This window comes from Mobula birostris, chromosome 5 (genome assembly GCF_030028105.1).
Source record: "Mobula birostris isolate sMobBir1 chromosome 5, sMobBir1.hap1, whole genome shotgun sequence".
Taxonomy (NCBI): domain Eukaryota; kingdom Metazoa; phylum Chordata; class Chondrichthyes; order Myliobatiformes; family Myliobatidae; genus Mobula; species Mobula birostris.
Window position 1 is genome coordinate 487,718 of NC_092374.1, and position 13,149 is coordinate 500,866.

General features: G+C 45.1%; 1 protein-coding gene across 4 annotated transcripts in view; it reads right to left on the minus strand.

Annotated features, from left to right (window-relative positions):
• nup155 (nucleoporin 155) overlaps window positions 1–13,149 on the minus strand; it is a 244,979-nt gene that overhangs the window by 87,831 nt on the left and 143,999 nt on the right. For all 4 annotated transcript variants that reach the window (XM_072257447.1, XM_072257446.1, XM_072257449.1 and 1 more), the window contains 3 exons: window positions 12,669–12,828; window positions 10,929–10,995; window positions 2,871–2,986 (listed from right to left, as the gene is read on the minus strand). In XM_072257447.1, coding sequence (XP_072113548.1) covers window positions 2,871–2,986; window positions 10,929–10,995; window positions 12,669–12,828 — 343 coding nt within the window. The remainder of the gene's footprint in view (window positions 1–2,870; window positions 2,987–10,928; window positions 10,996–12,668; window positions 12,829–13,149) is intronic.

The following is a 13,149-nucleotide window of genomic DNA, read 5'->3' on the forward strand; positions in this document are numbered from 1 at the left end:
CACCGGCAGCCCATTCTACACAGTCACCACTCTGTGTGAGGGAAAAACAAACAAACTTACCCCTGACATCTCCTCTGTATCTACTTCCAAGCACCTTAAAACTGTGCCCTCTCGTGATAACCATTTCAACCCTGGGAAAAAGCCTCTGACTATTTACACGATCAATGCCTCTCATCGTCTTATACACCTCTATCAGGTCACCTCCCATCCTCCTTCGTTCCAAGGAGAAAAGGCCAAGTTCTCTCAACCTATTCTCTTAAGGCATGCTCCCCAATCCGGACAACATCCTTGTAAACCTCCTCTGCACCCTTTCTATAGTTTCCACATCCTTCCTGTCGTGAGGTGACCAGTACTGAGCACAGTACTCCATGTGGGGTCTGACCAGGGTCCTATATAGCTGTATTCACCACCAGATGTTCTGGAGCATGCTGATACTAAGGGAGAAGAGGTATTGGAGTTGTTAAAATACATTAGGACAGATAAGTACCTGGGGCCTGACAGAATATTCCCCAGGCTGCTCCGTGAGGCGAGGGAAGAGATTGCTGAGCCTCTGGCTAGGATCCTTATGTCCTTGTTGTCCACAGGACTGGTGCCAGAGGATTGGAGGGAGGCGAATGTTGTCCCCTTGTTCATAAAACGTAGTAGGGATAGTCCAGGTAATTATAGAGCAGTGAGCCTTACATCTGTGGTGGGAAAGCTGTTGGAAAAGATTCTTAGAGATAAGATCTATGGGCATTTAGAGGATCATGGTCGGATCAGGGACAGTCAGCATGACTTTGCGAAGGGCAGATCGTTTTTAACAAGCCTGATAGAGTTCTTTGAGGAGGTGACCAGGCATATAGATGAGGGTAGTGCAGTGGATGTGATCTATATGGATTTTAGTAAGGCATTTGACAAGGTTCCACACAGTAGGCTTATTCAGAAAGTCAGAAGACAATAAACAATAGGTGCAGGAGTGGGCCATTCCGCCCTTCGAGCCAGCACCACCATTCACTGTGATCATGGCTGATCATCCACAATCAGTATCCAGTTCCTACCTTATCCCCATAACCTTTGATTCCGCTATCTTTAAGAGCTCTATCCATCTTTCTTGAAAGCATCCAGAGACTTGGCCTCCACTGTTTTCTGGGGCAGAGGCATGGGATCCAGGGAAGTTTGGCCAGGTGGATTCAGAATTGACTTGCCTGCAGAAGGCAGAGGGTCTTGGTGGAGGGAGTACATTCGCATTGGAAGGTTGTGACTAGTGGTGGTTCTGGGACCTCTACTTTTTGTGATTTTTATTAACGACCTGGATGTGGGGGTAGAAGGGTGGGTTGGCAAGTTTGCAGATGACACAAAGGTTGGTGGTGTTGTAGATAGTGTAGAGGATTGTCGAAGATTGCAGAGAGACATTGATAGGATGCAGAAGTGGGCTGAGAAGTGGCAAGATGGAATTCAACCCGGAGAAGTGTGAGGTGGTACACTTTGGAAGGACAAACTCCAAGGCAGAGTACAAAGTAAATGGCAGGATACTTGGTAGTGTGGAGGAGCAGAGGGATCTGGGGGTACATGTCCACAGATCCCTGAAAGTTGCCTCACAGGCAGATAGGGTAGTTAAGAAAGCTTATTGGGTGTTAGCTTTCATAAGTTGAGGGATAGAGCTTAACAGTCGCGAGGTAATGATGCAGCTCTATAAAACTCTGGTTAGGCCACATTTGGAGTACTGTGTCCAGTTCTGGTCACCTCACTATAGGAAGGATGTGGAAGAATTAGAAAGAGTACAGAGGAGATTTACCAGGATGCTGCCTGGTTTAGAGAGTATGGATTATGATCAGAGATTAAGGGAGCTAGGGCTTTACTCTTTGGAGAGAAGGAGGATGAGAGGAGACATGATGGAAGCGTACAAGATAATAAGAGGAATAGATAGAGTGGACAGCCAGCGCCTCTTCCCCAGGGCACCACTGCTCAATACCAAGAGGACATGGCTTTAAGGTAAGGGGTGGAAAGTTCAAGGGGGATATTAGAGGAAGGTTTTTTACTCAGAGTGGTTGGTGCATGGAATGCACTGCCTGAATCAGTGGCGGAGGCAGATACACTAGTGAAATTTAAGAGACTACTAGACAGGTATATGGAGGAATTTAAGGTGGGGGGTTATATGAGAGGCAGGGTTTGAGGGTCGGCACAACATTGTGGGCCGAAGGGCCTGTACTGTGCTGTACTATTCTACTTTTTTATGTTATATATACCCGATTCATCACATGCACTGCTGGATCCTTCTGTTCTATAACACTCCCTAGGGCCCTACCATTCATTGCGTAAATGCTACCCTGGTTTAATCTTCCAAAATGCAATACCTCACAATTGTAAGCTATTTGCCTATTTTCAGCCCACATCACTATCTGATCAAGATTCCCCTGTAATTGTTCATAACCTTCTACACTATTTACAACACTACCTATTTTAGTATCACCCACAAACTTATTAACCTTGTTTGTACATTCACACCCTAATTGTTTATATGAATTAATGAAGTATAGGGGTAGGGGGAGAAGGAGGAGGAGAGTGATGGAGGAGGAGAGTGATGGCCGAGGATGGGGGAAGCAACGGCAGGGAGGAGGAGAGGGGCTGTCGAGAGTGGAGGAAGCAGTGGGGAGGAAGGAGGTGGAGGAGAGGGGTAGTCCAGAGAGGGGGAAAATAAGAGGAGAGGGGGAAGATAAGAGGAAAGGAGAGAGGGAGCAGAGTGAAAAAAAATACAATATCACTTCAGGATGAAAACAGAAATAGATAAGGAACTTTAACCTCTAGAGACAGGAACTGAGTTAATGGCTTATTTCGATATTGTACATTCTCTGTATTTCAGTGAACAGGCATCAGCTTCACATTGATCTTACCTCACATTTCCCAAACTTCCAGACCCAAACTGAGAGTTCCTATCAAGGAAATCCCGTAATCCGTTGAGTTCCAGTAGGACATTTGCTAGAATCTTTGCAGAAACGCTGCTCTCCAACTGCAAGAGAAAAGCCACAGTTAGTAATATGTAGATCAAATTCAAACAATTACACATGTGCCTGCAATTGTTATACTGACTGTTAGCCTTGCACATTGGCTGAACTCTCACTGCTTCTCCTTTGCCTCCAATGTGGGAAGTATAGATAGATTTACCTGCCAGTGGAAACTTCTAATCTATTTCTGCCAAATCCTCCATTATGAATAAGACTGAGAATCTACTGTATCTCTGGCCCTGTAATTAGACAGGCAACTCCAGTATCTGGGGGATGGTCCTACGTTGCCTGTCTAATTACAAGTGCAGGTGACCCTAAATGCCAAGGGTTGGATAAGAGGAAAAAAGGGAATGTATGACAGGTGTTCAGTACTAATAGACAATAGGTGCAGGAGTAGGCCATTCGGCCCTTCGAGCCAGCACCACCATTCACTGTGATCATGGCTGATCATCCACAGTCAGTATCCAGTTCCTGCCTTATCCCCATAACCTTTGGTTCTGCTTTCTTTAAGAGCTCCATCCATCTCTTTCTTGAAAGCATCCAGAGACTTGGCCTCCACAGCCTTCTGGGGCAGAGCATTCCATATATCCACCACTCTCTGGGTGAAAAAGTTTTTCCTCAACTCCGTTCTAAATGGCCTACCCCTAATTCTTAAACTGTGGCCTCTGGTTCTGGACTCACCCATCAGCGCGAACATGCTTCCTGCCTGCAGCATGTCCAATCCCTTAATAATGACAGGGGTGGTCTGTCAGGAATCAGATGTGTAGGAACACATTTAAAAAGGAAATATGAAATGAGTTACAGACAGGGCTGAGGTAAATCCAAAGGTCTTGCATATAAAGGGCAAAGAAATGACCAGAGAAAATGTAGGGTCCACTGGAGACAACAGGGGCTATCTGTACACGGAGCCAGAAGGTACAGATAAGGGCCTAAAGGAAAACATTTGAAAGAGATTTTGCAAGTGAAGAATTCAGTGGAGGGATAGTGCAATTCTCCACATACAGAGGTGACACTTTATGCTTTGGTATGTTTAAAAGGGGATAAATCTCCAGTACTGGATAAAATCTATAGGGAAACAACAGGCAAAGGAAGAGAGCAACACACATCAAAGTTGCTGGTGAACGCAGAGGGCCAGGCAGCATCTCTAGGAAGAGGTACAATCGACGTTTCGGGCCGAGACCCTTTGTCAGGACTAACTGAAGGAAGAGCTAGTAAGGCAAAGGAACAGAGCTCAGTGGGGCTGGCTAAGATTTTCAAATCTTTGCTGGACTCAAGTGAGATACCAGATGACCGGAGCACAGCAAACTTGGCTTTCCTTTTTAACACATGAAGCCGTGAAAAGCCTGGTGACTACAGACTTGTGAACCTACCAGCAATATCTGGGAGGTTATTTGAAAAAGTTCTGAGACTTGAGAATTAATGATCACTTGGAAAAGCAGGGGATGCTAAGAAGCAAACAACAGGAATTCTGCAGATGCTGGAAATTTAAGCAACACACATAAAAGTTGCTGGTGAACGCAGCAGGCCAGGCAGCACCTCTAGGAAGAGGTGCAGTTGACGTTTCAGGCCAAGACCCTTCGTCAGGACTAACTGAAGGAAGAGTGAGGAATCCCTTACTCACTCTTCCTTCAGTTAGTCCTGACGAAGGATTTCGGCCTGAAACATCGACTGCACCTCTTCCTAGAGATGCTGCCTGGCCTGCTGCGTTCACCAGCAAACTTTTATGTGTGATGCTAAGAAGCAGCCCACTTTGCTTTCTGTACACATGTCCAGCTTCAGGGTTCTGGGTCTCAAAAAGAACCCTGTGCCTGTCACTGTTCTGATATTCCAGAATCCAAAATTGTCATGTGCATCCTACAAAGTCCCAAGAAAGCGGTGGTAACGGGTACAATTATAACACTTAAAAGACAAAGGTATTAACAGACCCTTCACGCCATCTAGTCCATGCCAGACTGGTTTCCGGCCCAATCCCAAATACCTGCATGTAAATATCACAACTGAACCCACATCAACCACTTCTGTCAGTTCGTTCCATACTCACACCACCCTCTGAGTGATATAGTTCCCCTTAACCATGTCACCTTTCACCCTTAATCTATGACCTCTAGTTCCAGTCTCACCCAACCTCAAAAGAAAAGTCTGCATGCATTCACTCTCTCTATGTGTTGGCATGTGGCCAAGTGGTTAAGGAGATGGTCTTAGTGCAGCGGTCCCCAACCACCGGGCTGCAGTCCGGTAGCGGGCCGCAAAGCATGCGCTACCGGGCCACAAGGAAATGATACGAGTCAGCTGCACCTTTCCTCATTCCCTGTCACGCACTGTTAAACTTGAACATAGGGTTGCCAACTGTCCCGTACTTGCCGGGACATCCCGTATATTGGGCTAAATTGGTTTGTCCCATACGGGACCGCCCTTGTCCCATATTTCCCCCGCTAAGGTAGAGCATTCCTATGAAACCTTTCATGCCGAAATGAAGTGAAGTGAAGAAGCAATTATCATTAATTTATATGGGAAACATTTTTGTGCATTCCCAGACCCAAAAAATAACCTAACAAATCATACCAAATAACACATAAAACTGAAAATAAATAACACTAACATATAGTAAAAGCAGGAATGATATGATAAATACACAGCCTATACAAAGTAGAAATAATGTATGTACAGTATAGTCGGGAAGATGAAGACAAAAGCGATTTATGGGGGGAAAAAATCGGCACATACGCACAACGCACATGTGCACGGCACACATGCACACACAGGTGCCCGCGTTTCTGGAGAAACTTTTGAAATGCCTGCTTCGCTGTTGCTGCTACTGTGTGGTCCAGAATCTCCGGAGGAAAAGGCCCCAAGTCCTCGGCTTTGCTTGTTGCTCGGCAGCCGGGGCGGGGTTGAAGCACTCGCAGAGGATGGTGTTCAGAGAGTCTGCATCAGAGGGGCTGGTCGGAGGCTCTATGTTTTCAGACGGACTCTGTCAGCTGCGGTTGGGTGCTTCCAATGCATCAGCAAGTTGTCGGCGCTTGGAGGTTCATGGCAGAGAGAGTTTCTCCCTTCTGCCGCCTGCGTTAGACGATGAGTTGATCGGGACTTTGAGAATTTTTTTTTTTACCGTGCCCATGGTCTGCTCTTTATCAAATTATGGTATTGCTTTGCACTGTTGAAACTATATGTTATAATTATGTGGTTTTGTCAGTTTTAGTCTTGGATTGTCCTGTGTTTCTGTGATATCTTTCTGGAGGAACATTGTATCATTTTTTAATGCATGCATTTCTAAATGACAATAAATGAGGACTGAGTGTCCTCATAATCTAATCTAATCTATTTTTCTTTCATCCATGTGCCGCGATGAAATGGTAGAGCAGACTCGATGGGTTGAATGGCCTAATTCTGCTCCTATATCTATGGTCTCAGAAATGCCCACCACTGAGAGATTTATTATCTGACCAGTTCATTACACCTTCCACCAGATCCAGTATGATCACTTCTTCCAGTTGGCTTGTTGACATATTGTCAGTACCCTAACAAATTCTGCTCCATCTGAACCCCTTTGCATTGAGGAGGTGCTAATCAATATTAGAGAAGCTGAAGTCACTGATGATAACAACCCCGTTATTTTAACAGCTTTCCAAAATCTCCACCCCCACCCCCCCCATCGATTTCTAAGAATTGATTTGGGCTATTGGGGAGCCTATGGAATGTTCACAATACAGTGACTGCTTTGTTCCTGTCTCTGACTTCCACCCACATCTACTCAGATGTTTCTTCGACACCATTCACCTTTTATCAGCTGTGATACTATCCCTGATTAGTGATGCTATTCCCCCACCTCTTTACCTCCCTCCCTGTCCTTTTTGCCACATCAAAACTCCAGAACATACAGCAGCCATTCTTACCGTTGTGACAGCCAAGTCTCTGTAATGGCCACAACATTGATGAGACAAGGTTCCGCATGGGAGAATTGTTCAAAAAGTTAGGGCCTTCAAGTCAGTATTTAGTAGATGCACCTTTGGCAGCAATTACAACCCTAAGTCTGTGTGGATAGATGTATATCAGCTTTGAACACCTGGGTAAAGCAATTTTTCCCCATTCTTCTTTACAAAACTACTCAAGATCTATCAGATTGCATGGGGCTCGTGAGTTTCCAGCGACAAATTCTCAATTGGATTGAGGTCTGGACTCTGACTTGGCCACTCCAGGACATTAACATTGTTGTTTTTAAGCCATTCCTGTGTAGCTTTGGCTTTATGCTTGGGGTCTTTGTCTTGCTGGAAAACAAATCTTCTCCCAAGTCGCTGTTCTCTTGTAGACTGCATCAGGTTTTCCTCCATAATTTCCCCGTGTTTTACTTCATTCATTTTACTCTTACTTTCACAAGCCTTCCAGGGCCTTCTGCAGTGAAACATCCCCACAGTATGATACAGCCACCACCATGCCCCACAGTATGATACAGCCACCACCATGCTTCACGGTAGAGATGGTGTGTTTTTGATGATGTGCGGCACTCGGCTTACGCCAAACATAGCATTTAGTCTGATGGGCAAAATCTAAATTTTGGTTTCATCAGACCATAGAAGCTTCTTCTAGCTGACTTCAGAGTCTCCCACATGCATTCTGACAAACTCTAGTCCAGTTTTCATGTGTGTTTTTTTCAACAGTGGTCTTCTCTTTGTCACTGTCCCATAAAGGTGTTCAGAGTTGTCACTTAACCTGTTCTTTAACAGATGTGACATTGTGACCCCTGCCCATCCCCCACATGAGCCATCTGTTGTCGGCCCCCAACCAACATGTATTCCACCCTCCCCTCCTACCCCTCCTCACAGTCTCCCACCCTGCTCTCATGACTATATCCCTCCCCCACACGAAACCACCACGGTGGGCTTCACGGCTGAACAGGTGAGAAGACAGCTGAAACGCCTCAACCCAAGCAAGGCTGCAGGACCAGATGGTGTCAGTAGCAGGGTGCTCAAAGCCTGTGCCCCTCAGTTATGTGGAGTACTTCGCCATGTATTCAACATGAGCCTGAGGCTCCGGAGGGTTCCTGTACTGTGGAAGATGTCCTGCCTCATCCCTGTGCCGAAGACGCCACGCCCCAGCGACCTCAATGACTACAGACCGGTGGCATTGACCTCCCACATCACGAAGACCCTGGACAGACTTGTTCTGGAGCTGCTCCAGCCTATGGTCAGGCCACACTTAGATCCCCTCCAGTTCACCTACCAGCTCCGACGAGGAGTTGAGGATGCCATCGTCCACCTGCTGAACCGTGTCTACGCCCACCTGGACAAGCCAACGAGCACTGTGAGGGTCATATTTTTTGACTTCTCCAGTGCGTTCAACACCATTCGCCCTGCTCTGCTGGGGGAGAAGCTGACAGCAATGCAGGTGGATGCTTCCCTGGTAACATGGATTAACCAATTTCCCCTGGGATCAATAAAGTACGACTATGACTATGATAAAGCTACGACTGGTGAAGCACCCAGTTGTAGGCACAGTCTCTCCCATCTTAGCCAATGAAGCTTGTAACTCCTCCAGAGTTGTCATAGGACTCTTGGTGGCTTCCTTCACTAGTCCCTTTCTTGCACAGGCACTCAGTTTTTGAGGACAGCCTACTCTAGGCAGATTTACAGCTGTGCCTTATTTTTTCCATTTCTTGATGATTGACTTAACCGACTCCAAGGGATATTCAGTGACTTGGAAATGTTCTTGTATCCATCTCCTGACACGCTTTTCAATAACCATTTCATGGAGTGTTCTTTTATCTTCATGGTACAGTTTTTGCCAGGATATTGACTCACCAGCAGTTGGACCTTCCAGATACAGGTGTCCCCTGCTTTTCGAATGTTCGCTTTACGACACCTCGCTGTTACGAAAGACCTACATTAGTTACCTGTTTTCGCTAACAGAAGGTGTTTTCACTGTTACGAAAAAAAGCAGCACGTGCCCCGAGCAGCCAAGCTCCTCTTCCGGAACTGCATTCTAGCCGGCATTGCTTAAACACGTGCCTGTGAGCATCTGTTCTTTATGTCGATTTATTTTGAGCATCCGTTTGCAAGATGAGCTCTAAGATATCGGAAAAGCCTAAAAGAGCTCGTAAGGGTGTTACACTTAGCGTAAAACTAGATATAATTAAGCGTTTCGATCGTGGTGAACGAGGTAAGGACAAAGTGAGTTTGGCTTGTGGAAGTTGACGAAGATGATGTTGAAGAGGTTTTGGCACCCCATGACCAAGAACTGATAGATGAAGAGCTGATGCAATTGGAAGAGGAAAGGATAACAATCGAAACCAAATGCAGTAGCGAACGGACCGAAAGTGAAGTCATCCAGGAACTGAACGTGAAGCAACTGCGTGAGATTTTCACTGCAATGATTGCAGAAAAGTACGACCTTAATATTGAAAGGGTATGTAGGTTTAGGGCATATTTGCAGGATGGTTTGAATGCTTACAAAGAACTGTATGATAGAAAAATGCACGAAGCTAAGCAATCAAGCATACTGTCGTTTTTCAAGCCTTCCACATCAGCCACAGCAGACGATGAACCTCGACTTTCGACATCGAGCAGGCAGAGATAGAAGAGGATGACCTACTTGCCCTGATGGAAACAGACGACGATTAGATGACACCTCAGCGTCCCACCACCCCAGTGGTCCCAACCTCCGGGCCGCGGACTGATACATTGCCGCGAAGCATGCAGCAGTGCAGCATTAGCCGGGACGCACCCAGCAACCGCTGCATTCTTCGCGGATTAGTATCGGTCGGCGGCCCGGAGGTTGGGGACCACTGCACCACCCCAACCTTCAACAACTCAGCCTAACACACCATCATCAGTGTGCTCGGCACTGTCTTCCCGATTCCGGTAAGTGATACTACACTGTACATACATTATTTCTACTTTATATCGGCTGTGTATTTTTATGTGTTATTTGGTATGATTTGGCAGCTTCATAGCTTAAAGGTTACTGGAGAGGGTGTTTCTGCCGAGAGCACTTGCGTGAGATTTTCGCTACGGTGGACAGTGCAGCAATGATTGTAGAAAAGTATTTCTACTTTATATAGGCTGTGTATTTATCATATCATTCCTGCTTTTACTATATGTTACTGTTATTTTAGGTTTTATGTGTTATTTGGCATGATTTGGTAGGTTATTTTTTGGGTCTGCAAATGCTCACAAATGTTGTACCTGCCTCAACCATTTTCTCTGGCGGCTCTTTCTAGATACTCACCACTCGCTGTGAGACAAATATGCCCCTCAGATCTTTCCCCTTTCACCCTAAATTTATGACCTGGGAAAGACCTTTACCATCCATCTCATCTATGCTTCTCATAAATTTCAATAATTCCATATATCACAATTCATTCTCCAACATTCCAAGGCACCAAGATCTAACCTGAACAACCTCTCCTGATAACTCTTTCCCTCCAGTCTCCATAACATTGTCTTAAATGCTTTATACACTCTTTCCAGTTTAACCATGTCATTCCTATAACAGGGTGACCAAATGGTGAAATGCGCTGAAATGGGCAGATGGAATTCATTCAAGACTAATTTGAGGTGATACATTTTGTGAATCTTGAGTGAAGATGGAACAATATACCATCAACAGTAGCATCTTAGCAAATGTAAGGAACAGAAGGGCCTTGGTATACAAGAGCATATTTTTTTTGAAGGTGGCAATATGGACAGATAACATGGTCGGGAAGGCATACGGGATAACTGCCTTCATTTGCTGGAGAGACGTTATGCTCCAACTTCACATAAACCAGGATTCTAAAAAACAAGAACTTGGAAACTATGATTCTATAGAAAATGACATTGCTTTCTGTAGCAGAGTAGGACGATTTAAAAAAATATTACCTTATCAACTGGCATGGCTTACAAGTAGGCCATATTCAGCAACGGTAGCTTTCACTTCTCACACTGAAGGATCAGTATCAAAATGTACACTCACCATTACTGCCTGCTGCCTGTAGTGCTGCATGGTCCGTTCCATCACAATGCTGCTATCCCAAATATTCCTGAAACATCAAGGTCACCTCTGCGTTATCTCAGGTCAGGAATCTACCCCAGTTACAGACTACATTCTTTCAATAATATCCTTTGCGGAGCAAAAAACAAACTGTTGCAGGAACTCAGCAAGTCAGGCCACATCAGTAGAGGGAAATGAACAGTTGATATTTAGGATCAAGATCCTTCACCTGCATGAAAGGAGTAGAGGGGAGGTAAGTTGATATAGACGGAGTGTGGGCAACAGGGAAGGCTGTTGCAAGAGCTTGCAAGTGATAGGCGGATCCACGTGAGGACGTAGCTGGCAGATGCAGACAGGTATGGGGAAGAAAGATGAAAAAAGTGACAGGCTGGGAAGTGATAACTGAGGCAAAAAGGATTAGAGACTTTGGAATGTGATAAGGAAGCTGAGGAATTGAACCAAAAAAAAAAAAAGCAGGGATGGCGGATACAAGAAACTGTTGGGACAGGAGGTAGTAGGGGACTCAGTGGAAAGAGTGAGTGGTTGATGAGCAGGTGGATGAGGGGAAAGAAACTGAGAGTTGACATGAGTAGATCAGGAGGGGAGAGAAAAAGATAGTTACAGTTAGCTTTAAGGACAGTTTACCCTTAATCAGATAAATTAATATTCACACTTCTGGGCTACAGACTACCTGGGTAAAATATGATGTTCATATTTCTTTTCTAAAATTTCCAATCCCCTATCCAAAATAGCTCTTTTGGGCCAATCTCCCAGGAACTTTGTCAAAGGCCCTACTAAAGCCCACATAGACTACATTAACTGTCCTGGCCTCATCAACACATTTACTAACTCCATGCCCTCGATCCACAATGCCTAAAAATGTATTGATTTCCACCTTGACAATACTCAGTAACTCATTTTCCAAGGCGGCCAAGATTCAACCCCTCTTGGGAAGAAATTTCCTTCCACTTGTCTTGAGCCCTAATTGAGTAAGTCCACATCTGCCATGTGGGAGTCATGTACAGTACACTGATCAGCCAGATCTCCTATTGGTGCTGCTCGCCAGTGCACTGAAGACAAGCTAAATTGCCTTTGACTGTGACTGCCTCAGGATCTGCTGTGTGCTTGTCCTTGCAGAAACAAAGCTCCAGAACAATGTCATCAATCTTCAGGTATGCCACCCAGCGACTTGAGCTACTCTTATTTTTTGACTGTATGTTCTGTAGGTGATTGTTTAGCACCCTGACCCCTGAGGAACACTATTATTGTTTATCAGGATACGTGCGTGCTTAAAAGACTATTAATTTCAACTTCAATTTGAATTCAGCACTGGCACATTCCAATAGGAGGAAATACAAGGATAGCAATGTTTGGAAACCTTGAAAGATGAGAGATGTTGCAAATTGAGTCAAAAAGGAAGCAAACATATGGAAATTCAGGAAGCTAGAATCAAATAGGGGCCCTGAAAGAACATTAAAAAACACGGAAGAGCTCAGAGAGTATTCAGATCAAAAGATGAGAGACTTCTCTACTCTCTACATAAAGAATAAGGACAGATGGCAGTGGGAGGATTAGGAGAGGGAGGAAAACAATCACTTCACTCAACAAGTATTGCGAATTTGGAACTCAGCTACCAGAAGGGGTTACTAAACAAGACGTGTGATCAGCTAAAATTTCTCTTTTTTTTATAACCTTTCGTGCAAGCTCAGCTCAGTCACATACCCCAAGATCCGAGTGAAGTAGATGCAAATCCCATTATGTTTTCCAGAAAATACAACCTCGGGTCCAGACATGGTGGGGGTGGTGGGCAGAGATACCCCACTGTAGTGTGCAGGGCTCCCAGCAGAAAAGAGAGGAGTCGACATTCCCACAGGCTTCAAACCTATAGAGTATGACATAAACAGAAACAAACTATCACAGCCTGATCAGGTACTGGGGGCAAGGAAAGTGAAGCAGAGGAAGAAAAGGAAGAGGGGTGGTGGGAGAGGCAGAGGTGGAAGAAAAGGAAGAAGGCAAGGGAGGCAGAGTTGAGGATGGGACAGCTGACAAGATGAGGGCTGAAGGAAAAGGATGGCAGAAAAGGGAAAGGGAAGCTATTTATATTACAAGTTAGTTAATAACGTATAATTCAAAATGCATGGAGTAAAGCAGAGCATCAGTAAACAGTCAACAGTACAGTAAACAGCTTGCTGACAGGTGTCGA